The 26,901-nt window shown below is 38.4% G+C and overlaps 1 protein-coding gene across 2 annotated transcripts in view; it reads right to left on the bottom strand.

Annotated features, from left to right (window-relative positions):
• The window catches only part of NFX1 (nuclear transcription factor, X-box binding 1), a 67,449-nt gene that overhangs the window by 20,465 nt on the left and 20,083 nt on the right, over positions 1-26,901 (bottom strand). Inside the window, exons 8-15 of one of the 2 annotated variants that reach the window (XM_033124140.1) lie at positions 21,647-21,746; positions 21,347-21,564; positions 15,801-15,898; positions 12,526-12,556; positions 9,248-9,330; positions 8,189-8,297; positions 5,175-5,294; positions 3,348-3,427 (exon numbers count right to left, since the gene is read on the bottom strand). In XM_033124140.1, coding sequence (XP_032980031.1) covers positions 3,348-3,427; positions 5,175-5,294; positions 8,189-8,297; positions 9,248-9,330; positions 12,526-12,556; positions 15,801-15,898; positions 21,347-21,564; positions 21,647-21,746 — 839 coding nt within the window. The remainder of the gene's footprint in view (positions 1-3,347; positions 3,428-5,174; positions 5,295-8,188; positions 8,298-9,247; positions 9,331-12,525; positions 12,557-15,800; positions 15,899-21,346; positions 21,565-21,646; positions 21,747-26,901) is intronic. The other variant, XM_033124142.1, reaches the window with a different exon arrangement.

Here is a 26,901-nt window from a genome sequence, read left to right as displayed (position 1 = left end):
GGATTTGGGGTGAGTTTTAACTTCCTATCTAAACATTCCAGAACTTTCACAAAGAGCATTTTTTTTAAAGTACTTTTTATCTGGAAAAAAGAAATTAGGCTGACTTTCAAGGCCTGAAAGGTTAGTCTGAAAAGAAAAGAACTCTGATCCTTATTTAATAATGCTTCTTAGGATCCTAAAGGACTTGAGGTAGCAGCCACGTGTGACCTGGGACCTAAATTTTCCAAGGTGGGTAACAAGTATGTGAAACCACATAACTAGGGAGTATTTGAAAATGTTATGACCAATTGGGAGGATCAGACGATCTTTTCCCTCCTTTGCAAACAGCCAGGGTACTGAGTTGACAGACAAACCCGGAGAGTTGGGGCACTGGTGGCCCATGATTTCAAGACTGCTGGCAGGGCTGTTTTATGAAATTACATACTCAACTCTCCTCATGTCTCCCAACTCATGGTCTCCACAGCTTTAGGCAGCCGTGTCATTTAAAAAAAAATTAAGAGTCAGTACGCCATGGAACCCCCAACTCCTTTTTTCTTGAGAAATTGCCTCCTTTAGGATTTCTTACTCCAGGAAAAAGACGCTGTAATTTTATTTCTGTGGAACCAAAGGTGACTCTTATTTAATCACTCAAATCCTTTCAAGAACCCTCAAACTGAGGAATACACTTCGACTCTAGTGACACATAACTTTTGCTTTTGAAGAGGCCTCTGAAGTCTAGGATACACATGCTTCTAACGCTTTGGAATCCGTATTTTGGGAGATTGTAGCTCCTAATCATTAAACATTTACCTATTCTACCACCAGGGCGCTGGGGATAATTTTGCCCAGGCTAAGCCCTCTGTTGTCCCCTTTCTACATGACTTGTCTATCTTCTCATTATCCTTTAGGATGTTATTTCCTCTAGAAACGTCTTCCCTGGGTAAAAGCCCTTCAGTACTTTGTACTTAGACTCCACAGGGCAGGGGCCACAACTGTCTTGTGCACTTCTGATCACCGGAACCTCGCCTTTGCCTAGCACACAGTAGGCACACAATACGTATTTGTTGAATGAAGACTGAGTAACACAAAGATGATACAAGGAGGTCTTAGAGAGGTTACTCTCAGAGGAAGTGAGATTTACAAAAGAATAATAAATACTAAGGACTACCACTTGAGAACCACTCACAGGAAACAAGTGGAGAAAAGTATGTCCATCAAGATAAGAATACTGAAAGAATGTTGTCATAAATATCAAGAGTTTTAAGAAATGTTGGCAAAAAAAAAAAAAGAGGAAATGTTGGCCAACGTGTCATGAAATAAAAAGAGCAGGTTACAAAACAGTATAATCTTTTTTTTTTTTTTTTTTTTTAAAGATTTTATTGGGGAAGGGGAACAGGACTTTATTGGGGGAACAGTGTGTACTTCCAGGCCTGTTTTTCCAAGTCAAGTTGTTGTCCTTTCAGTCTTAGTTGTGTCAGGCGCAGCTCAGCTCCAGGTCCAGTTGCCGTTTTCTAGTTGCAGGGGGCGCAGCCCAGCAGCCCACCATCCCTTGTGGGCATTGAACCGGCAACCTTGTGGTTGAGAGGACGCACTCCAACCAACTGAGCCATCCGGGAGCTCAGCGGCAGCTCAGCTCAAGGTGCCCTGTTCAATCTTAGTTGCAGGGGGCGGAGCCCACCATCCCTTGCGGGACTCGAGGAATTGAACTGGCAACCTTGTGGTTGAGAGCCCACAGGCCCATGTGGGAATCGAACCGGCAGCCTTTGGAGTCAGGAGCATGGAGCTCCAACCGCCTGAGCCACCGGGCCGGCCCAAAACAGTATAATCTTAACAGAGTAAGGGAAAGTATGTATCACACATGACTGGCAGTCTACACACCAGAATGTTAAGAGTATTTCCCTCTGGGTAGCAGAACTGCATTTTTTTTTTTTTTTATCTCCCATTCAGTTGGTTGCCTCTTTATTTTTTAATTTTTTTTAAAGATTTTATTGGGGAAGGGGAACAGGACTTTATTGGGGAACAGTGTGTACTTCCAGGCCTTTTTTCCAAGTCAAGTTGTTGTCCTTTCAATCTTAGTTGTGGAGGGTGCTGTTCAGCTTCAAGTTGTTGTCCTTTCAGTCTTAGTTGTGGAGGGCGCAGCTCAGCTCCGGGTCCAGTTGCTGTTGCTAGTTGCAGGGGGCACAGCCCACCATCCCTTGCGGGAGTCGAACCAGCAACCTTGTGGTTGAGAGGACGCACTGCAACCAACTGAGCCATCAGGGAGCTCAGCTGCAGCTAAGCTCAAGGTGCCGTGTTCAATGTTAGTTGCAGGGGGCGCTGCCCACCATCCCTTGCGGGACTCGAGGAGTTGAACCAGCAACCTTGTGGTTGAGAGCCCACTGGCCCATGTGGGAATCAAACCGGCAGCCTTCAAAGTTAGGAGCATGGAGTTCTAACTGCCTGAGCCACCGGGCCGGCCCCAGAACTGCATTTTCTTAATTGTCTACAATGAACATGCATTTCAAAAACTAAAAGTGTTTCAAAGGGTCTATAGTGAACAGTGCCAAATAGAACTTAGAGGCTAAGAAAGGTGGAACGTCCTTCATGGTAGTGGCAACGAAGAGGTATAGGTTGGTGCAAAAGTAATTGCGGTTTAAAAGGTTAAAAATAATTGCAAAAACCGCAACTACTTTTGCACCAACCTAACACACGGTGACCTGGAGGACGGCGTTTGGGCCCAGCAGTCAGCATGGGAAGCTGCGTAGGGTATAGAAAGAAGGAACAGTGGCTGCTGGATGAGAGCACACCTCCACCTCCTGGATGCTCCCACTGTAACACCTTTCCCCAGGCTAGCAACCTCTCCCCATGTTAACCTAGTTAGTTGGTTAACCTAGAAGTTGTCTCAGAAAATAGCCCATGTTCTCAAAGCCAACTGGCTAAATTTTACTTATTGTAACCAGATTAAAAATGATAGGAGGATAGACTGAAAATGCTACCTACTGTAAGACTCCATTTATGTGACATTCTGGAAAGGCAAAACTACTGGGACAGACAACAGATGATTGGTTGCCAGAGCCTGGAGGTGGGGGGAGAATAACTATAAAGGGACACAAAGGAATTTTTTTTGGTGCAAATTTATGTTCTGCATCTTGATTGTGGTGGTGGTTACATGACTGAATGAATGCTTTTGTCAAAACTTACAGACCTGTACACTAAAAAGGGTAAATTTTATTTTATGTAAATTATACTTAATTTAAAAAAGAGAAAAAAGTGTCACTAACAAACCTCTGCTTGGAATATTAACTCTGAGAAACAATGAGACCAACAACTCAAAGTAATCCAATCATAAATCTCTGGCTGGAACAATGAACATGAGAGAGAAAACTTACCTCATGTTTGCCCATGCACCATTTCTGAGTTAGGAAAGTACAAGGGGGACACTTTTCTTCGCTGTGACAAGAATGATATACTGCAGAAATAGAAAGGCAAAATTAGGAATAATATTTAAATAAAGACACATAAACTACTATACATGTTATAATGGTTTGTGACATGGAATTTATAAACTTAGGAATACTTTTAAAAAATTGTCGTAGGAAAGTAAACAGTGGCTGGCTTTATATTAAAGTGTTGAAGGATGAACATGAGTGAGAAAAAGAAACCCAACTGAGGGGGACAGACATGCCAAACACAGCTTTCCTGTGGTACAGCCCCGTGGTCTGTCCATTTTACTCCTTTTGGCCCTACTTTACATAGCAACTACTCACTTCTGCTCAGATATCTCTGTTATTCATCCATTTAATATGTTTCCAACAACTCAATTTCCTTGCTGCCTCTAAAAGGCAGTTCATTTAAACTCATCTCCTACAACAAAAACTTCCTTGGCTGACCACACCCTGCCCTGAGCTCTCTCACACTCCCTGATGTCTTAGTTCTTACGCAGATGGCTTGCTGCCATGTCATCTGACCCATCTTCATGTAATGGTTGGTTAGGTCCTTTGTATTTAACTACCATCCTCTTCTTCTCAGGGAGAACATAAGAACCTCAAGGTCATGGGCTATTTTTCGTTCCTCTAAATCTCCTTCTGCGTTTGACACCATGCTAGATATACAACAAACACTCAAGAAAAGTTAAATCAATGCTGAACAAAGCAGGCTAAAAGAAAACAACTCACAAAAGGGTAAGCTCTTACTATGGACATTAACCAGCAGGATTTGGACTTCATCTGCAACATCTGCAAGTGAGTGTGCAGGAGGGAGTGGGTGAGTACTGGCTGGGGCATTTCCTTCACGCTGCTGTGAACACCACAGCAGGGGCTTGCAAACTAAGCTGGGGGCGCCATCCTGAGGTCCCAGGGAAGGAAGAAACTTTTCCCTTCATGAAGAACTTACTTAATTCTGTTTTACTCTATTAACTTAAAAAATTGAGAGCTGGTTGCCTATTTGTCAGTCCAAATCATATGGCCAGACTTACTGTAAGTATCAAATCTGGTGATTCAAATAATTTCAGGTTTGCCTCTGGGACTTGGTAAAATGACATGCTGGGCCCAATATGGTCCTAGAGGAAAAGCAAGTGACTAGATTGGACAGATAGGAAAAATGGGTGATGACACGTAGCTTCTGGTGTCTGCAGCAGACCATCAGAGAAAAACCGGAAGCTTTAATGACCTGCAACATACGACTGACTAAGTTACGGTCCATCTACGCATGTAAATGAACACTCTACTCCACTGCCACTAAAAATCTATATTGTAAAAATTATTCACTGATCGGGAGAGAGGTTAAAACTATAATAATAAGAGAGAAAAGTGCTAGTTAAAATGAGTAAGTTCAGTAAGATCCCACTTTTATTTTAGGAAGGAAAAAAAAAAGCAAACGTGTATTTTGCCCATGAAAGAAGGCCCCCCAAATATACATTAAGTTTAATTCCTAGAAGATGACAAAGATGGTTTAATTTCAATCTTTTAACTTTATCTCTATTTTCTTTCTTTTTATATTATCAATATATACTGCTTCTATAATAACAACAAAAACCCAAGTTACTTTCAATTTTGTAAACATATGCTCAACTTTGAAATATGCACCCAAAGTGGAGGTCACCAAGAAAGCAGAAAAGTCCCCGAAGACCATCAAAGCAGTGAAGACCACCATGCAACACCCTCCATGACATGGTGTGAGCAGGCAATGAAGCGGGGAGGCAAGGAGAGGGGACCCACCTGGGTGATCACATTCATGGATTCTGGCGCACGTCTGGGTACACTCAGGGGGCCTGGTACCACAGGGAACTGGAGGGTAGATCACTGAGGCGCCACAGTGGCAGGTTAATTCATCAAAACCTGGAGCAGCAGTGGGTGAAACAAAACAACCCTCATGAGTTTGGGATGGGCACACACATACACACACTTATTTTTTGGCTTGTATTTCTAGAGTATACTTTGGGGGGGAGGGAGCTGCTTTTTTAAAAAAGGTTTTTATTTTATGAAAGTTGAGCTGGTAACAAAGGAGCAGACAGGTATGAAGTGTTTCATTTTACTTGCAACAAACTCTTAAGTCCATGAACCCAAGACAGTTTTATATGTATATTTTACACAACAGATCTGTAGGCCATTCCTTTTTGAGAGAACAGGAGGCTTCCACTAAAGATACAGCTCTTTTTTAGCTCTCTTGGTTAGGAAAATGGATAGAGATTATGAGAGCTACAGGTAATTAACAAACATACAAAAAATATACATTCGAATATAAACCCCAGAGAACCACTGAATTCCTTCAAAAAAATTCTTGTAGATATAATCAACAACTATGATGCTTGAAATAGGAAGCTGAAATGAAGCACAGAGCTACATCTGAGCTCACTAGGCAGTTTACAGCCTGATCAAAATGAGAGCTCACAAGGTACAGCTCTAACAAGCAGCCCACTTTGTCAAGAGCTTTCCTAACCTTTAAAGCCCAAGGGGAGCCAGTTCTCCAACTCTGGGCCTTGGCAGAGGCCAGGCCATTAGTGATGGTTCTCAGCTAGGGCACCCGAGGACTCCCTCACCCGCCACTCTTCTCCACTTAGCACCCCAGCAAACCCTTCAGAGGCTACACAATGTGGTATAAAGAGCCGTGAAAACACGGTCAGGAGACTTAGGTTTCTAGTCCTAGACCTAGTACTTACTTGCACAGGGACTATGGGTAGGTAATTTACCCCCTCTGAGCTTCCGTTTGATCAAATGGGGATATCAAACTTTGACCTATTCACTCAACAAGCTTATTGTGAGGATGAGCTAGTAATATACGTGAAATAACTAGGTAAAGGGTAAGGGGGCCATGTAAGTTGTTTCTATGGAACTCCACAAGTGTGACTTATAACAAAGCACTGACTCAACTCTGTTGAAATGAGGCGGTCCCAGCATTCTGGAGAAGACATTTTGGGAAACCCTGACTTTGGCCAATCTTTTCATGTAGCAGTTCTCAAAGGTGCTCTGTTGATCACTAGGGTTCCCTGAGCGCCTTTCAGGGAGTCCACAAGGTCAAAATTATTTTCATAACACTAAGATATTATTTATGTTTTTCACTATGTTCACATTTGCACTGATGGTGCAAAAGCAAAAACACTGCCAGGGCCTTAGCACAAATCAAGACAGTATCATTAAATTGTAATCATTTTATTTTTCACCACTAAGCACTTAGAGTAAATAAAAAACGACAGTTTCACTTAAGAAAGTCCTTGAAGAAGCAGTTAAAAAAAAAACACCTTGACCCTTGAATTGATGTCCTTTTAATATTCTGTGACACAAAATGGGAAATCTGCATAAAGCACTTTTGTTGCTCACAAAAATACTCTGGTTGTTTTAAAGAATTGTACTTTTTTGAGTTGTGAGCTAAATTAACCTCTTTTCTCACAAAACAATATTTTTTCTTTTTCTTTCTTTCTGTTTTTTTTTAAGGAGGGCACAGCTCACAGTGGCCCACACAGGGATCAAACCGGCAACCTTGGTGTTATTAGCATCACACTCTAACCAACTGAGCTAACTGGCCAGCACCACCATCATTTTTTCTTGAAAGAACACTGACAAGCTATGATTATTTTGACTTGGCTATTTGGCAGACATTTTATCAAAAATGAACAAAGTGAGCCTGTCACTTCAAGAACAATGACTGTTGCCAATGATAAAAATTCAAGCTTTCAAGTGAAAATAGAGTATTTGAAAACATGTATTTACCACTAAGAGCTTTACAACTTTCTCATACTTTTCCCAACGCTTTTCTGATGAGATCAGTAGTTATATTAACAAATGAGTTTTTAGTAGTATAAAACAAAATTTGTCAATACGTCAAATATCTATGTAACCCAGAATAATTATTTTCTAAATGATTAATGTATGATGGTATAAAATCATGCATGGGTAAAAGACCCATTCAAAATACAAAAAAAAAATACCAACGAATTTTAATGTGACAGAGAACAAAAACACGGACTTAAGCGTTTTGAAAATGAGGCTGAGTTTTGGTGTAATATCAAAGAATACCCACAATTATTTGAAAACTTTTTAAAAATACTCATTCCTTTTCCTACTTGGTGTGCGAGGCTGGATTTTTTTCATATGCCTCAACTATACTGCAACAGATTGATGTAGAAGCAGATATGAGAATCCAGCTATCTTCTATTATATCAGGCATCTACTCTTCTCACTAATTTAAAATATAGTTTGTCTAAAACAAAATTTTTATGTTATTTATGTTAACATGCAATGGATATGTTGTTTTTAAAAAAATGAACTAATAAATCAACATTTAAAAAATTTCTGTTTTAATTCCTCATATGATAAATAAAAATAGCTAAAACTCACATAAAAAGAGTTCTGTGGGATCCTCGATAATTTTTTAAGAATGAAAATGAGTCCTAAGACCAAAAAGTCTGCAAACTGCTGCTAATAATATAGAGAAAGAAGACTTCCTAAGGACCGAACCTGGGTCAATAATAGTTAAGAGGCATCCAGTAATGAACCAGATCCATCTTAGGATCGTTGCCTACATCCCAAGTTTCATACATTCAGGGACAATACAGCACTAGGAATAACTTAAACTTAAAAAAACAAACAAACAAAAAAACTCAACACACCTGAAATACTAAGTCTTATTAGTTTAGTAATCCATTCTAATCTAAGCATATCAATCTCTCTAAATATATTATGCCTGAATTTCTAGAAAATTCTAGAACAATAAAGTATACAGTGAAGACACTCACTGGCTTGCCAGCATGTCTGGCAGTTTCCACGATGACAAGGTTCTTCACATCTATGAAGGCCACAACGGAGTTTCCTTCCACAAATCAAAGGACACTTGTGCTCCTTATCCTAGGAAGAGAGATTTATATTTGTCTACAAAATTTTCTGTATTTTATATTTTCCATAAACAACAAGATTTATAAAACAAGCTCTCCACATTTATGGTTGAAATGATGTCTGGGATTAGCTTCAAAATAATCAGGGGAGGGAGAATTAGTGGGGACGTAGATGAAACAAGATTAGTCATGAGTTGGTCACTACTAAAGCCAGATATTGGGTACATGGGACTCATACTTATCTCTCTGCTTTTGTATATGTTTGAAATTTTCAATAATAAGAGGAAGTCTTTAAGCCTTCAAACACTGGTTTATAACTAAGTCTTGATATGCTGTATAATTTCATTACTCTTTACCTTGTCAATATATACATTTTAAAACAACTGTGTATTTTATATATGTACATATACATATGTGTATGTATGTACTATCTTGCTATTGCTACTGTGTTATTCGGTTTACATACACACACACACACACACACAAACAGTAACACAGTACTGACTGCCACGTAGTGCCTCCTTTATTTAGTTCCACAGAAGTAAATACTTCAGGTAATTAAAACTTGCTCCTTTCAAAAATGCCACAAGCATTTTGCCCACCAATCTTCCCAAAGGAGTGCATGAAACCTGAAGCCCAAGTTTCTAAGGCCAGGCCAGTCTGTGTATTGAGATAGCACACAATCTCCCATAGAGGACTGTATGCTCATCTAGTGGTCTTGGGATCTGGGGCCCAAGACTTTTGTTTTTTTCTTTCTCTTCTTCTATGTTGCCACTGGCTGACTTCTTGACCTGGCTGAGGTTAGCTTGACCTGGGCAATAATCTGACTTCTGCCCAGAGGCTCCTTCCAGAATTTCTAAATCTGATTTCTAAATCTCGGCTGCGTTCCAGATGGTGAGGCTTCCAGAAGTCCAGCTCCTCAATAAATGCAATCTGACTGTGTACAATGATAGGTCTACTTACCACACAGCATATCTCATTACATTTATGCCGTCCACATAACCGTTTCTTGTTACACCGCTTGTCACACATAAATGTAGCATCTGCTGTGGGCAATTAAAAAGGAAAAAAGGCAAAAGATATAAACATTCATCCAACAAATATCTGAGAGACTACAGGCTGAAGAAATACAATGTATAATGTAAATAAAACCGTGAAAATATTATGGTAAAAATGCATATTAAAATATTTTTTACTGTCAAATTATCAAAAAATAGAAAACAGAAAGACTGATTAATATATGGTATGGGTGAAAGTGTGCAGAAAAAGTCACATATACTTAGTGGATGAGAGTATAAACTTTTAGAGAACATATGAATCTATCAAAAATTTAAGTGGTGATAATTCCATTTTAAGGAATCCTTTCTATAGATACACTTTCAAAAGTAGCTAAGACACCAAGAGCACAAGCAACAACAACAACAAAACATAAATTGGACTTAATCAAAATTAAAAACTTTTGTGATCAAAGGACACTATTAAGAAAGTGAAATGACAACCCACACAATACATTTGCAAATCATATATCTCATAAGGGTCTAGGATCCAAAATACATAAAGAACTCTTACAACTTAACAACAGAAAGACAAATAACCCAAATTTAAAAATGGGCCACGGACCTGAACAGACTCCTTTCCAAAGATATACAAATGGCCAAGTACATGAAAAAAGTTCAGTATCATTATTAGTAATTAGGGAAATGAAAATCAAAACCACGATGGCAATAATAACAACAACAACAACAATAATAATAATAAATAAAAAATAACAAGTGTTGGAGAGGATGTAGAGAAATTGGAACCCTCATATACTACTGGTAAGAATATAAAATGGTGTAGGGGCTGTGGAAAACAAAATGGCAGTTCTTCAAAAAATTACACATAGAATTACCATATGATCCAACAATTCTACCCCTAGGTATATACCCAAAATAATTTAAAATGGGTATTCAAACAAAACTTGGTACAATAGTTCACAGCAGCACTATTGTTTCCAAAAGATGGAAACAATCCAAACGTCCACCAGCAGATGAATGGATAAATTGTGACATATACATACAATGGACTTATTTAGTGATAAAGAGAAATGAAGTACTGATAGGTGCTAAAATACCAATGAACCTTGAAAATGTGCTAAATGAAAGGAGCCAGGTACAAAAGGTTACATATTAAACGATTCCATTTATATGAAATACTTTGGATAGGTAAATCCATAAAGACAGAAAGCAGATTAGTGTTTGCTAGGGGACAGGGGGCGAAGTAAGTGGGAAGTGAAAACTTAATGAATACAGGGTTTTCTCTTGGGGTGATGAAAATGTTTCAGAACTAGAGAGGTGATTGCACAACACTGTGAATGCACTAAACGCCAATGTACACTTTAAAATGGTTTATTCTACTATGTGAATTTTATTTCAATAAAAAAAAGTGGGCTAGGTGAAGTATTTACAGATGAAATGATGTTTGAGATTTGTTTTCAAAGTACTTCAGAAGACATAAAAAGTAGGTAAGGGAGGGACAGATGAAACCAGACAGGCAAAATGTAGATAATTGTTGATGATGGGTGATAGGTACACAAGGGTCTACTTTTAGATATGATTGAAATTTTTCATCATAAAGTTTTAAAAAGTGGGACAAGATGGTTACTGCATTATTTGTAATAGGGAAAAACTTCAGACCATCTAAATGACTCAAAAGGGTAATAGTGAACCATATACACTGTGGTATACCCACATATTGTAAGGAGGAGAGATACACACACTGATAAAGAAAACTGTCTTTGATATATTATTGAGGGGGAAAAAAGCCCCAAGTTACAAACAGTATTTTTAGCATGAACCTAAGTTTAGGGGGAAAATCAAAACTATACTAGCACGTGTACATGTCTGTATGAATACAGAAAAAGATCTGGACCCACACCCAGTAAACTATTGACAGCGGTTTCATTAGGGAAGTGAAACTACAGAGGGAAAAATGGGATAAGGGTGTATTTTCATTTTTTACTTCAAATGTATTAATGTAATTTTTTCAAATTATGTTTTTAATAACCAAAACTTTGAGATATTTTTTTTAGCTCCCAAACAGCCACTCCCCACCTCCTTCAGGCTAACAGATCCTTAATTTTGTTCAGAAATTGGACTCCCATGGGCTCCTCAGTTCCAGAGGTGTATGTTGACTAGTCTAGCTTGTCACGGTAATCCCATTCCCCTTGTTAGGGAAGTGTTTAGGCAGAAGCATGTGATACAAAGTATATTGAGAGCCTTTCAAGATTCTTCTGGCTCTTAAGAAGGAAGAGGAGCTTAACAAATCTCCCTTTCTTTCCTCTGTATGTTGTTTGGTGAGGACTCGAGTTGTGAAATTGCTGTAGCCAGCTTATATCCATGCGGGGAAAAACCAAGAAAATCACAGAGAAGTTGAACTGGATCCTGGAATCACTGAGCTTGGAATTAACCAATTTTATACTTGTTCTGCCTCCAGACTTCCTGTTATGTGAGGCAATAAACCCCCTTATTGCTAAAGTCACTTTTCCTTGGATTTTCCAATACCAGCAACCAAAAACAATCTATTATAGCTTTCTTCCTGACCAGAATAGGAGCTTGCATTTTATACACATCTATCTTCTGTCACTTTTCCAAAAAGGTTTTAAGGTGGCTCAAACCAAAGACTATGTGATGGTTAGCAAAACAGGGATAGAACCATAACAGAGTGGGTCAGGAGGATCAATGACAAAGGAAGAAACAATATTCTAGGCCTCAGGGGTAAGAAGGCTGCTAGCTGAGTCCCTGTTCCAGGTAGCCAACAGTCCTATCGAGCTTTAAGGGGATAAGCATCAGTCTGTGTAAAAAGTTTGCTTTATCAGATATCATTTACCTTCACTTCTCCCCACCAATACTATATTATAAAAAACTTCAAACATAAAAAAGTTGAAACAATTTTGCAGTGAACACTCATATGCCCACTAGTGAGATTCTACCATTAGTTACTTTTTCACATATCTATTCTACTATCCACCCGTCAATTGATCTTATTTTTCGACGCATTTCAAAGTAATACATGAGTATGCTTCTCCTAAAATTTTGAGCACTTCATTAACTACAATTCAATTTATGGTTCTTTCTTTTCTTATGAGGTAAAAGTTACCTACAATGAAATGCACAAATGTTAAGTGTACCCTCACTGAATTTTGACAAATACATAACTACTTTCACCCCAGAAAGTTTTCTCATGCCCTTTTCCAGTCATACCTTCACTTTTGAGACTGGTACATGGAAGCTCCTATGGAAAAAGAAAAAGAAACAGTAACTACTTTAGGAATAAATGAAACAACACAACTATAGTATAATGCTAAATGTAACATGTATATCCCAAATATCCTGTACTTCTCTGGCAATTTATTCACCAACTTCACCTGTCTGGAGCAAGGTTAGCCCATTCCCTCTATTGATATGCGTATGCTTTACTCACAGTAGGGCCCCAGGTTTACTGATGTTTCATGCAAATAAAATTGTTAACAATCTTTATGGTCTGGTCTCCAAATGCACAGCAGATTGGTATTATAAAATCAGAATGGAAAGAAGGACTGCTTTAAAAGCAGGCAAAGCAAAGAGAAATAACTGTCTGGCAAGGGTACATATAGGCAGAAAAAGCGGAAAAAAAGCAGATGTAAGAATTGAAAATATGTAACAATCTGGTGTCATCTGGCACAGGGGCAAACAGCTCTACACACCCAAGAGCAGCCCCGATGACATAGCTGGACTGCAGCAAAGTAGAATACAGTAGTCCTCTGGCATTTGAAGTTTTATTACTGTGGTTTCTATTATGTGTGAATGGCCCCAAAGGTCTATCACATGTAATTTTTTCTGTGGCATGACCCTCAACATTGTGATGGTGTGTGGGGAGCAAGTCACTCACTTGGGGGTAGAGTGAGCCTAGCTGGCTACCTAGCATTTACATCTGAATTTGGCTTTAATGCCATTTACAGGTTGCCATGTACTTAGAAACAAGCAAAATGACAACAACATTCCTTCTTAGTGAAATGACCCTGAAAAAATATTCAGCTACTAAAGCTGATAACAGAAGAGGTCTAAGAAATTGAAGATTTGGCTAGAAGATGTTTTAGATAAATTAATGAGTTGGCTGTGTTCGATATGAAAAAGTTCCCCATATGCTCTCTAGAGATATAAAGCAAAAGTGAGTCATGAAATTGCCTGAGTTTTCCAGTTAATGCAAACATTGGATTGTACAGAAGAAATGACATGCTGGAGTGCTGTCTACAACTGTAGGGAAAGGCAGAGCTCCCATAAACCCCTGCAATAAATATGAATTACCAATAAAAACTTAAATACAGTATTCTTTGTAAAGAGGCAGTAAGATGTAGCATGTTTTTCAAAGACTTCCACCAAAGTGATTAAAACAACCTTTGAAGCTTTAAGAAATAAGTTTCATTTATCCAGAAACCTTATTTCTATGGAAAAATCCCATCTATTACAAAAGACGTGTCATGAAAAATCTGGCTAAACAATGAGGTGATGATCATTAGTGTTTTGAAGAGATTTTTAACTTTGTCAAAGGGTTTAACAGAATTCATATTGACAGTAAAAGCCTGTAGCAATTATACAGTAAGATTTTTATTTGCAAAAATTCAATTTATACATAGCTTTCCAAGAATACACTCAGTGGCATAGGATCCACTATTAGAGGGAGGACTGAATGAGAAGCAAAAAAAAAAACCCAAATAGAGACAAAGGGATTGCTGGAGAGAAAGAAGCAAACTGACAGTAGCCATTTCAAGCTCCACATCCCAACCTTGCTTGTGATTCTTGGTCACAAAGAACCCCTCCAGGCATTACTAAATTTGTGATTACTAAATCGCAGCATCTCACAGACTTGAAGCTCATAATACTTACAAAGTATAAAGTGGTCCTGTACCTGACATGCAAAATACCATTACTGCCCTGTGTATTCTGTGTTTTCTTCCAGGAAAAAATAACCCATAATGCTCATACAACTTTTGCATGTAAACTGCACTTTTACATTTTTTTCTTTTATTCTGAAACTCAGCTATGAATCTAGCTCCCAATTTATAGACTATATCCTCAGAATCATTTGCAAGTCAGCTGTTAACCAGATCTTGGGCTCTATTTAAGAAATAAACCAACTGCTTAGAATTCTGCCTCTTTGCTGAGATAGGCGAGCTCTGCTGAGACAGGCGCCAAAATGCACTGAAATGACTAGCAGTAGTCAGAGAGCAGGACAGACAAGTATTCATTATGTTCCTCAAGTGATTGCACAAAGACTTCCACAGAAACGCTTCCTGCCTCTTCTGGTTACAGACACAGGAAGGGGCACTATGGCCTAATTCCAAAATGGTAAGATACCCCTTTTATAACACAAAGTCCAATCAAAACTGCCCAAGGCAGAAAGCAGACAAACTGACTATACTTATCAACTTATAAAACAGTTGTATTGTGAATAATCAACCTTACTCAAAGAGGGGTCTGGCTTTTGCCACTTGCTGCTGGGAGATAAGCCTTGGAATATCATGCCTGATAGGCGTGTCCTGGTATGCCTGGAGCCTTGGGTCACAAGTGACTTGGGCCATGTAGTCTAAGAATATGAGTTAGGGAACAGGCTGGCCACACCAGAAAGGCCAGTGATGTAAATTAGCCTGGGGGCTTTGAGTCACACAGTATCCGTAGACCTCTGGAGGGACTGGAGACTGAGATCAGCTACATGGGCAGCCAACCATGCCTACACGATGGAGTCCCAATAAAAACTGAACACTCAGGCTTGGGTGAACTTCCCTGGTTAGCAATACTTCATCATACTGTCACTGCCTGATGCTGAAAAAGTAACGCTGTTCCAACTCCACAGGGAGAGGACAACTGAAAACTTCACATTTGTTATTTTCTTGGACTCTGCCCTATGTGCTTCTTCCTTTGGCTGATTTTAATCTGTATCCTTTCCCTGGAATATACTGTAACCATAAGTATAACAGCTTTCACTGAGTTCTGTGAGTCCTTCCAGTGAATCATCAAACTTTGAGGGTGGTCTTGGGGACCAATGGACTTGCTTGCAGTTGTTATCAGAAGTGAAGGTGGTCATGTGGACTGTTCTATCTAACTCAGCAGTTGTCTAAACTCTTGCAATGGGTGTCAGAGTGAGGGCAATTTTACAGGCTATGTCCCCTCTAACTTCTTATTTAGCTAACTCCTTGCATCAGTGGGGGCTATCAGTCTTCTCTTTCAGCACCTAGCACTATAACACTTGTATTTGGTAGAGTTTTCTATATGCTTGCCTTATCCTCATTACTGGCCTCTGGACTGTGAGTGCTGGACATTTCCCCACCATACCTATCCTACAACTGCTCCATAGTAGGTGGTAGTGTACATTGGCTGGATTGAATGAATCATACATAGTATGACAGGAATAAAACTAAGGTTACTTTGATTCCTCCCCTCCCATACCACCAAATTAAAAGGCATTGGTGGCAACAAATGTAGCAATGTTTAGGATTTACCTTTGTTCTGAAAGAGCATCTGCAGGAAATAACTGATGTGCGAGAGCATGGTCCACAGTCTCCTTCATGGCAGAGCTTTTCACAGGTATGAATGAAATCTTTAATAAAAATGAAAAGAGCTGGGAATGAAAATTGCAACTACTCATTTCAGACTTCCAAATTCAACAGCCACATCGGTCTTCTACCTTTGTTCCCTTCAACTCCACAACTCGAGTTGAGGGAAGAATGTCGTCAATGCCTCTTTACCTATCTTCCTTTCACCCAGCAGGCTGGGCCTTTTCCAGTAAGGAGAGGGCCCAGCATTAGTTACCGGAATATAGTTACCGGAATATGCTTTGGACTGCATAATGCTTTGCCTAAGTCAAAGAACAGATCTCCTGTCTCTTTCCTTATTTAGGCCCCAAGTCTCTAGGTTAGACTTGGATCCCCTTAAGATTGTAGCCCCGGATGACTTTACTGAAGTGCTCTTGATTGAAAATCACCTGGGGATCATAAATAATCAGAAGCTATGATCTATAACCTCGTTGACTCAAACTCTGTCTCGTGATAGGTGGCCTGCCATTCATTCTACTAAACTAGGTTTAGGACAACTACTGTTTCAAGAACTCCTCAGAGATCACCCACAGTCTCTTTCTTTGGCTGCTGTTTACACAATGTATTTTTTCAGCTTAATTGTAATTGACTCTAAAGTTTGTTTCCTGAAGGTAGCATATAGTTGGATCTTGCTTTTTGTTTCTAAATTCAATTTGACAATCTCTGCTTTTTGTTTAATTATTTAATCCATTCACATTAGTGTTACTGATGTAATTGGATTTACGCCTGCTATTTTACTTACAGTTTTCTATATGTCTCGTGTCTTTATTGTTCATCTAATCTTTCTTTACTGCTTTCTTTTGCATCAAACAAATATTTTCTTGTGTAACTTTTTTTCCTTTAATGGTATTTTTCAATGTATTTTTTGAGTTTTTTTTTAATGGTTACTCTAGGGCATACCATATACACTTTATCAGAATCTACTTCAGATTTAATTAACTAACTTAATTCCAGTGAGATATAGAAGCCTTACTCCTATATAGCTCTATTCTCTCCTCCTCTTTTGTGCTATTACTGTTATACATATTACATCTATATGATACAAACTTAACAATATATTGTTATAACTATTACTTTATACAATGTTATGTCTATTAAAGAAGTTGAGTGGGGCCGGCCCAGTGGCTCAGGCGGTTGGAGCTCCATGCTCCTAACTCCGAAGACTGCCGGTTCGATACCCACATGGACCAGTGGGCTCTCAACCACAAGGTTGCCAGTTCAATTCCTCGAGTCCCGCAAGGGATGGTGGGCAGCGCCCCCTGCAACTACCAACAACAACTGGACCTGGAGCTGAGCTGCGCCCTCCACAACTAAGATTGAAAGGACAATAACTTGACTTGGAAAAAAGTCCTGGAAGTACACACTGTTCCCCAATAAAGTCCTGTTCCCCTTCCCCAATAAAATCTTTAAAAAAAAAAAAAAAAGAAGTTGAGAAAAGAGAAAAAGTATGTACTTACAGTTTGTTATACTTTTCTTATTTACCATTTCTGGTTTCCTTCATTTGTTCCTATGGATCTGAGTTACCATCTGGTATCATTTCCTTACTCCAATAGAACTTTGACCCAAACCACCTCTTCTGTGCTATTATTATCAGATATATTTCTATAATATATACTAAAGGCCTAACATTCCAATTATATACATATTATTTTATACAACTGCTTTTATATCAGCTGAGAAAAGAATATACTTAAACTGTCTTTTATAATTATGTAATTACCTTTACTCTTTGTTTTTTCATGTGGATTTGAATTTACATCTGGGTTTACTTGCTTTCAGCCTGAAGAACTTCCTTTGGTATTATTTATTGTAAAGTACATCTGCTAGCAACAAATTCTCCATTTTTATCTTAATTTTTGCAAGATAGTTTTGATGAATATAAGATTCTTGGTTGGCAAGTCTTTCTTTCAGCACTTTGAATAGGTCATCCCATTGCCTTCTGGTTGCGATGTAGTGTTCCCTATTGTGTTTGATGAGACATCTGCTGTTAATCTTATCAGGGTCCCTTGAGTCATTTTTCCCTCTCGACTTCCAAGATTTTCTCCCTGTCTTTGACTTTTAGCATTTTTACTATGTGTCTAGGTGTGGATCTCTTTGAACTTACCCTATCTGAATTTGTTAGACTTCTTGGATGTATAGATTTATGTCTTTCTATTTGGAATGTTTTCAGCCATTATTTCTTTGAATATTTTTCTGCACCTCTCTCCTCTCCTGATATTCCCATTATATATGTTTGTGTGGTAAAGGTGTCCCATATGTCCCTGAGGTGTTGTTCATTTTTCTTCATTCTATGTTCTCTCTGTTCTTTGGATTATATAATTTCTATTGATATCTTCACATTCATTGACCCTTTCTTCTGCCAGCTCAAATCTACTGTTGAACTCCTTTAATGAATTTTTCATTTTAATTATTGGACTTTTCAACTCCAGTTTTCCTTTTTTCTTTTTTTATAATTTCTATCTCTTTATTTATATTCTCTATTTGATAAAACACTGTCATTATACTTTCCTTTGCATCTTTAAGCATGGTTTTCTTTAGAACATATTTATAATGGCTACCTTGAAGTTTTTGTTAAATCTAATGTCAGTCACTCTCACAGAAAACAGAAACTTTCTGTTGCCTGTGTATTTTCCCTATTTCTTTGCATACTTCGTTATTTCTTGTTAGAAACCAGATGTTTTGGGTAATATATTGTTTGTAGCAACTCTGGATATTGCTTCCTCTCTCTCCACAGCTTTTTTGTTGTTGTTTGCTTATTTATTTGTTTTGTGACTTCTCTAGGCTATTTTAATGAAGTCTATTTCCCATATGGTATAAAGACTTTGATGTTACTCTTTGGATGGCACAGCCTTGGGGGTGTGCAGTCACCCTGGGATGACAGTGGTTTTAGCAGAGCTCTCTTTGACTATCTCTTTCTCTGATCTTTCTGTTAAGCTATCTGCCTCATCTGGCTTTACACTCACTCCTGGGGTCCATTAATTGCTCATTGGTTATTCTATTGTTGCCTTAGGCCTGAACTTTGCCCCATACTCTGTTTCAAATTAAAGTCAGTTCCTTGGGGGAGTACTTTGGAGCTCTCTTTCTTATGGACTGCCTCTCCCCTGGGGAAGTCTCAGCCACTACTCTGGGTGCTGGATGGAATAGTAGCCTCTGGTTACTTGGCTTACTTCTCCCAGCATGGAACTTCTGCCCTACAAGTGAGCTGGGGTGAGGGTGATTGGAGCCCCAGTGTTTTAGCCTATTGTGATTGGGGTAGAGCCTCCAACTCATGGGAGGGGCTGTGTGGCAGAAAGTAGACCCCATATCTCTCAGCTGCACTTATCAGAAATTTAGGCTCTTTGACCTGGCATTAAAGGGGATGAGAAATGCTGGTAGTCTGCTCTACCCAGTGAAAAACCCTTGACTTGGAGTTGAGGGCAGAGAAATCCTGGATTCTTGGGCACACCCATCCTGAGTGGAGCTTTTGTTAAGCTGAGCTGGAGGTAGGGTGGGGGAGGAGGAAGAAGTGGGTCGTGACTCAAATGACACAGATTCTTGCTGTTCTGAGTTTTAGATTTTCTTCAATAAATATTTTTTAATTGACATATGCCTATAGGAAAATTTCCAGAAACTCTAAATGGTTGCTTTTTTATAGTTTTCCCCAGCTTTGCTTGTTTTGCTGGGGAGTGGGTCCAAGCAGCTGCTCATGCTATCATCCTGAAAGCAGAACTCTAACTAGTCTCTTGTACCAAAGCAATATGTCTAGAATGGAAATTTCCCACTGGGTGAGATACTAAAAGACCTAAAACAAGCTTTCTACAGATAAGCCAGCACTGAAAAAACTTGAGAACCATTGTTACCACCAGCCATGGGCTTGCTTTTGAGTGTCTCAATCCAACTCAGCCTTGTTCATTAAAAGTTTGCCATGATTAAAATTCTGAGGTATATCAGTTACTCTTGAATCCGTTGAACTGGTCTTGTACCAACCCCAGGTCAATTCATACTGTTGCTATCCTTCTCTTGCTCAAGTCCTTTTGCATTACCTATTTCACATTTCCTTCTTCTCTCATTGCCAACAAGATATTTTAGCCTCAGGGTAGGATTTCTGGTCATTATATATGAAATTCTTACAAAACTGACTCATGTGCTTTCTGAACTGGGTAGAACTTTACCATCCCTCTTAATTTAGAAGTCAATGGATCTCCATTGCACAGAGCTTATCTAAAGATACATTTTCACAGTAGACATGGAGAACTAATAGATGATTGATTTTCCTAATGTAGCTGGAACATGTATTAAATATGAGAAGAGAACATTTCTCCTCTACACATAATTTTAAAGTCAGATTGAACAAAAGAATTAGATAGGGTGCTCCCTCTAGTGCTCCTTCTGTTTCCTGCTGACACTTGGAGGAACCATGAAATCTCTCTCTTTTCCATAAAAATGGAAACCAATCCTAAAGATTCTAGATTTACCACTGTTAGTTACAGGAACATCTCTCTTATTCAGACTTAGTTGCCCACTTTTATTTTTCTAAACACACAGCCTTTGAACACTCACTTAGGAGAGAAGTTGCCAGGTCACTGCAAAACTGTAAATGCATGCTACCCAAGGACTGCCTCAGAAAGTCTCAGTTAGAAACTCAGACTATTACTTCATAGCTAATTCCAACAAAGCTTTTTCTGGTTTCCATATCCAAGTAATCAGAAGCCACAAGTCAGAAGAAAGAGTAACTAAAGGTAGGACGGTAGGCATACTAAAAGCACTGACAAGAAAAGAAAAAGCTTTAACAAGTAGATAAAACAATTCAAACCGCATGCTGGTATGGAGAAATCACCTGAGAAACCTCAGTAGGCCCTGCACACATCACTGTACTCAGTATAATACAATAACTGAGGTTCAAGAAAATGATGACTCTGAGTCAATGTAGGGAAAGAATCAGTTACCTCTGTTTAAAGAAAGAATTTTAGAAAAATGCCCATCTAAAATGATGCCCAGGAAGTATTATCCTCAGCTAGATGGGAAACTTAGCTAGAAAGAATGACATTTCTTAAGTGGTTCAAATGGCTGAAGTTTTATTATGCTTAGAATTTTAGTTAAGATGTTCCTATTATATGAAAACGCTTTTAAGCATTTAGTGAACTCTGGATTAATAAAAGGATATCTGGCATTCATACTAGTGTAAGCTAAGAGATATCTGGCATTCATACTAGTGTAGGCTAACCCCCATGGAATAATATCTCATCACAACTGATCTGAGTTAGCAATAAAATACCCATATCAGAAAGAGAGATCACTTGGGCAAATGAGTTTTCATAGGTATATTTTGAGGAGGAAAGGAAAAGTGCCCAAACTCGATCATATTTATAAAAACCTCTGATACTGTAACCGGAATTTAAAAATATTTTGCTTAACTAGTCATTACTGCCAAACATTTACATTCATATTTTTACATTCATATGCCTACTAGTTACCTAAGGAACCACAAGGCAGAGGCTTGCCGCACACTTTTCCACATGAAGGGACAGGATCCATGCACGTTTTCCGGCCATTACTTCCAAGTTCTAGCAACTGGCTGAGAGGAGTCTGCCCACAAGGGCAACAGCGTACTAGCTGAGGGAGCCGTGGGCATGGTTGGCAGGGCTGAGGGTGGCACACCTGAGAACACGTATGGTTCCCACATTTCAAGTCCCTGTGAAGACAAACAACAGACTATTACATAATTGTTGCATAAAATACAGCTTTACTATAACGGAAAAAAACTAAAACCTTACTTGCCACATATCTTTAAGCAGCCAAAATCCCCAAATCCATCAGACTTTCCTACATCTGTTCCACATAACACATCTCGGGAGGTGCTGCCACAGTAGCATACTTGAGGACACAATGTCAAAAACAAAAGATTAGCAACCCGCATAAATTCTTAAAATATTCTAAACAATCTGTAAGCAAACACAAAATGCTATTCATTAGTATTGATCAGACCTGATGCAGAGATGAATGTGGCTTATACAGCAGCTCTAAGTCTCACCTGAGAGCTTTATCATAAGAAAAAATAAAAAAAGGCCTTTTTAGACTCTGTCAGTATTTCATGGTGTCTCTGGAGCGCATCCCAAAAACAGCATTAAAGTGAAGCAACACTCTAAATTAAGAGACTACTATCTGGTCCATAGGCTGTGATTGAAAATCAAGTATTATGAGGCTTCCTGGGGTCCTCAAGAACTATTACAGAGGATGGAAGCTAAGTTGGTGGTTGTGGAAGAGGTGTTGACACACTGGATCCCCCATCCTTACTTCAACCTAGGCAGCATAGATTCACTACTCTATATGTATGGGTTCACATAAAATGATTGGAAAAAGTATCTGCTGCTAAAAAAGAAAGCCAAAAATCACAATATAAAACCCTTAATAATTTGTAGTCTACCACTGCTGAATTTGAAGTAATCAAATTTGAGTATTCATGCTGAATAAAAAGTTTCAAATAGCTTGAGACTCATGTGCTAGATAGATAATCCAGTCCACCATCTGTAGATTTTTCTGTGGGTTCAAGAAACAATGGATTCCTTTATTTCTTAAGGTCAACAATAAATGTGTTACGTTTAAGGAGTTATGTTTCTGATGTATTAATATGTAACCAAATCTGATGAGGATTACTTTTCATCAACTTACATAATTTTTCTAAGTGTCACTTGACATTTTCAGTTTATAATGAAAACTTACCTCATCAAAATCAGACTATGCAAATATACCTAGCCCTACATAATAAATGTAGACCAGAAGAGTACAAACTAAATTGAAATTCTGGAGATCTAATGATGGTTTCCTTCTTCCTCAGTATAATTTAGATATCTACTTGCAAGAAAACAAACATTAAGAATAAATATAACCTTATAAGAGCATATCAAATCCTAAAATCACATACTTAGTAGGAAATAAAATAGAATGTGTCTAACAAAACTTCAGAAATAACGTTCATATAATATTGTATTGAACAGACCAAAAACTTTCAGAAACGTGGAAATGCGGAAAGCCTCAAATCAATGAAGATTTAACCAAGACTCTTGATTTTTAAAATACACATCCCATAGCTATTATCAAAAAGATAGGAAACAAATGTTGAAGAGGATATGGAGAAAAGGAAACCCTCATAACACTGGTGATGGGACTGTAAATCGGTGCAGCTGCTATGGAAAACAGTGTGGAGGTTCCTCAAAAGTTAAGAAAAGAACTATCATATGATCCAGCTATTTCACTTCTGGGTATTTATCTGAAGAATATGAAAACACTAATTCAAAAAGATATACGCACCCCCTACGTTCATTACAGCATTGTTTACAATAGCCAAGATATGGAAACAACCTAAGTGTCCAGCAGATAAATGGATAAAGAAGATGTGGTACAAACACACACACACACACACACACACACACACACACACACACACACACACAGGAATATTACTCACCCATAAAAAAGATGACATTTTGCCATTTGCGACAACATGGATGGACCTTGAGTGTATTATGCTAAGTGAAACAGTGAAATAAGTCAGACAGAAAAGGACAAAAACTGTATGATTTCTCTCAAATGTGGAATAAAAAACAAACAAAACAAATACAAACTCACATATACAGACCACAGATTGGTGGTTATCAGAGGGGAAGTGGCGTGGGGAGAGGGCAAAATGGGTAAAGGGTATTAAATGTATGGTGACAAATGGAAACTAGACTACTGGTAGTGAGCACACTATCGTGTATATGGGTATCGAATTATAATGTTATAACCTGAAACTAATATAAATGTTATTAACCAATGTTACCTCAATTAAAAAAAATATATATAATACATATATTTTTATATCTAATATAGATATTACATATCTAAATTATATATACATATATGTTCATTCAATCTTCCAGTAAGTACATGTGCAGTTTCACGCCCTGTTCTAAAAATCATCCATCCATCCATCCATCCATCCAACCAATTCTTATTGGATGAATTAATATAGATGATGAAAAGAAACTAAATCACTATTTTTGGAATCAATGAATTGGCAAACAAACCCTAGCAACTGGGAGCTTCCGTAAGCAGGCTTTTCTTTGCTAAGTTTCTTCTCAAACAGAACAAAGGCTTTCTGCAGAGGTATGAGCAAACAGCTGTGAACAAAAGAATCAAGGATGAGAAAATTGTGACAATAGAAACAAAATGGTGCTCCTGATCAATCAGGAAATAATCTTAGTACAATACAAAAAGCTCTGCTACGCTTAGTTAGGCACAAGAGACAGAAATATGAGCTGGTGACACAAGAGCTGGGTGTAGTCACAGCTGGTTGAAGAGTATTAAGGAATCAAACACAGTCTGGAGGAAGGTGTCTCTATGGACAGCCTTCACCTGTTCAGCATTTTTATCAACTCAGGAATGAAGATCCAGAAGGAATGTTTATTAAAATTCTCGATAGGCCTGAAAGGGATCATAAGAGAATTATAATTTCAGAAGATAAACTATACTCATGGCCAAAATACTTTGTTAGATATTTAATGTGGGCAAATTAAAAGTCTTCAACTGAGTTTGAAAAATGAACTACACACAAACAGAAAGGAAGAGGCTGGGATCCATAGAAATCTGTACAAAAAGACTTTGATTTAGCTTAGTAAAAGCCCAACGTGAATCAAGAGCTAAAAATGGTTCAGAGATCAAAGGGATTCTCCCACAGTCTATTCTGCTGAGACTAAATTGCCAGTATATACTTAACTCTTGCCCTATCTCAAAATGGATTTGAGGCAGCATGTTAAGGATATATGAAATATAACAAGAAAACGTAAAAGATGTGAAAAGCGACAGAAAAACAATGGTAAGGATATAGACTGAATCATAGCTTAAAAAATATACACTATAAAGACAAACATTAGGTCAGTTATACAGGGTTCTTAAGTTAAAAAGAGATTAACAGTCTTTGAGGGGGAAAAACTATTCTTGGAACTAAGACCACACAGGAGTTATTTCCCAAGAGAGCCCGTAAAGAGAACATTAAATAACATGGCACAGTTCCTTACATAAAATACTTACAGCACACACCACAAAACACTTCATAGGGCAATATTTCTTACTGTAAGTACCAACATAGATCAATAGCATCATACCAAGGTAAAATAAAATAAAACAAAACTCTCGGGCCGGCCTTGTGGTTCAGGTGGTTGGAGCGCCGTGCTCCTAACGCTGAGGTTGCTGGTTCGATTCCCACATGGGCCAGTGAGCTGCACCCTCTACAGCTAAAATTGTGACAACAGCTCTCCCTGGAGCTGGGCTGCCATGAGCAGCCCGAGGTTGGCGTGAACTGCGGTGGGCTGCTGAGTGCTGCCATGAGCGGCTTGTGACCAGCGTGAGTGACTAGAAGCCAGCGTGAGCTGCCATGAGCGACAGACTGCCTCAGCCGGGGGGAGCGCAAGGCTCATAGCATGGGCCAGGGAGCTGTGTCCTACACAACTAGACTGAGAAACAACGGCTTGAACCGGAATGGGTCGGGGGGGGGGATGGGTCGGGGGGGGGGGGGGGGCGGGGCAGAGTGGAAGAAAGGGAACCAGTACATTGTAGCCAGGATCCTTGGATCCTTGCAGATTCAGGGCAGTCATAAAAACAAAGAAATTCTTTCACATAGCGTAATGTTTTGGAGGTTCATCCATTTCATAGCATGTATCAATATTTTATTCCTTTCTTAGTTGAATAATACAATCAACTTATGATGCTTCGACTTAAACTTTTTGACTTTATGATGGTGTGAAAGCAAAACACATAATAAATTACAAGAGATATTCAACACTTTAAAGTAAGCTGTGTGTTGGATGATTTTGCCCAAATGTAGGCTAAGTAAGTGTTCTGAGCACGTTTAAGGCACACTTGGCTAAGACGTTATTGGGAGATAACCTCATCATAAGTTGAGGAGCATCTGTATTACATTTTACGGACATACTGCATTTTGTTTATCCACTCACCAGTTCATAGACATTTGGATTGCTTCCACATTTTGACTATTGTGAATAATGCTGCTATGAACATCCATTTACAACTTTAGTGGACAAAAATTTTCATCTCTTTTGGATATATGCCTAGGAGTGGAATAGCTGGGTCACATGGTAATTCTAGGTTAAAACTTCTAAGGAACCGCCAGACTGTTTTCTAAAGTGGTCATACTATTTTACTCTTGTTGTGGTTTTAATTTACCTTTCCCTAGTGTTTAAAGGTGGTAGGCACCCATCTTGTGTTTATTGGTCATTTACATATTTTCTTTTGTGAAGTATCTGTTCAAGTCTTTTGCTCACCGTTTAATTAAGTTGCTGATCTTTTTTTGTTGATTTGTAGTACTTGAAATACAATCTGTGATTTATCTATTCATTTTCTGAATGGTGTCTTTTGATGAGTAGAAATGTCTGAGTTTAATAAAGTTCAATTTATTAATTTTTTCTTTTATGATTTCTATTTTTGTTGCTCTGTCCAAGAAATCTTTGCCTAACCCCAAAGTCATGAAAATATTCTCTTATAGTTTCTTCTGGAAGCTTTGTTTCTGGGTTTTATATTTAAGTCCATGATCCATGTAGAATTAATTTTTGTGTAAAGAGAGAGATGGGGTTCACTTTTGTTTTTTTCCCATGCGTACATCCAATTGTTCTAACAACATTTGTAAAAAAGATTCTCCTTTTCCCATTAAATTAACATCTCGGTTGAAAATCATGACTATATATTTGGGTATATTTCTGGACTATTCTCTTCCACTGACATAGTAGTATATTTTTATGCCAATAACTGCACTGTAATAATTATTGTAACTTTGTAAGTCTTGAAACCAGGTAGTTTAACTCTTTCAACTTTGTTCTTTTTCAAGGTTATTTTGGCCTTCCTGGACCCTTTTCAAATAGTTACTCTTTAAAAATTTCCCAAGCAGTTACTTTTAAATAGCATTTTAAAATCTATTGTCCAAATTCTACAAGACAATGACCTGTGCTGGTATTATGTAACTAAAATAATGAAAACC

This window comes from Rhinolophus ferrumequinum, chromosome 12, assembly GCF_004115265.2.
Source record: "Rhinolophus ferrumequinum isolate MPI-CBG mRhiFer1 chromosome 12, mRhiFer1_v1.p, whole genome shotgun sequence".
Classification (NCBI taxonomy): Eukaryota; Metazoa; Chordata; class Mammalia; order Chiroptera; family Rhinolophidae; genus Rhinolophus; species Rhinolophus ferrumequinum.
This window is presented reverse-complemented; position numbering and strand designations above follow the sequence as displayed.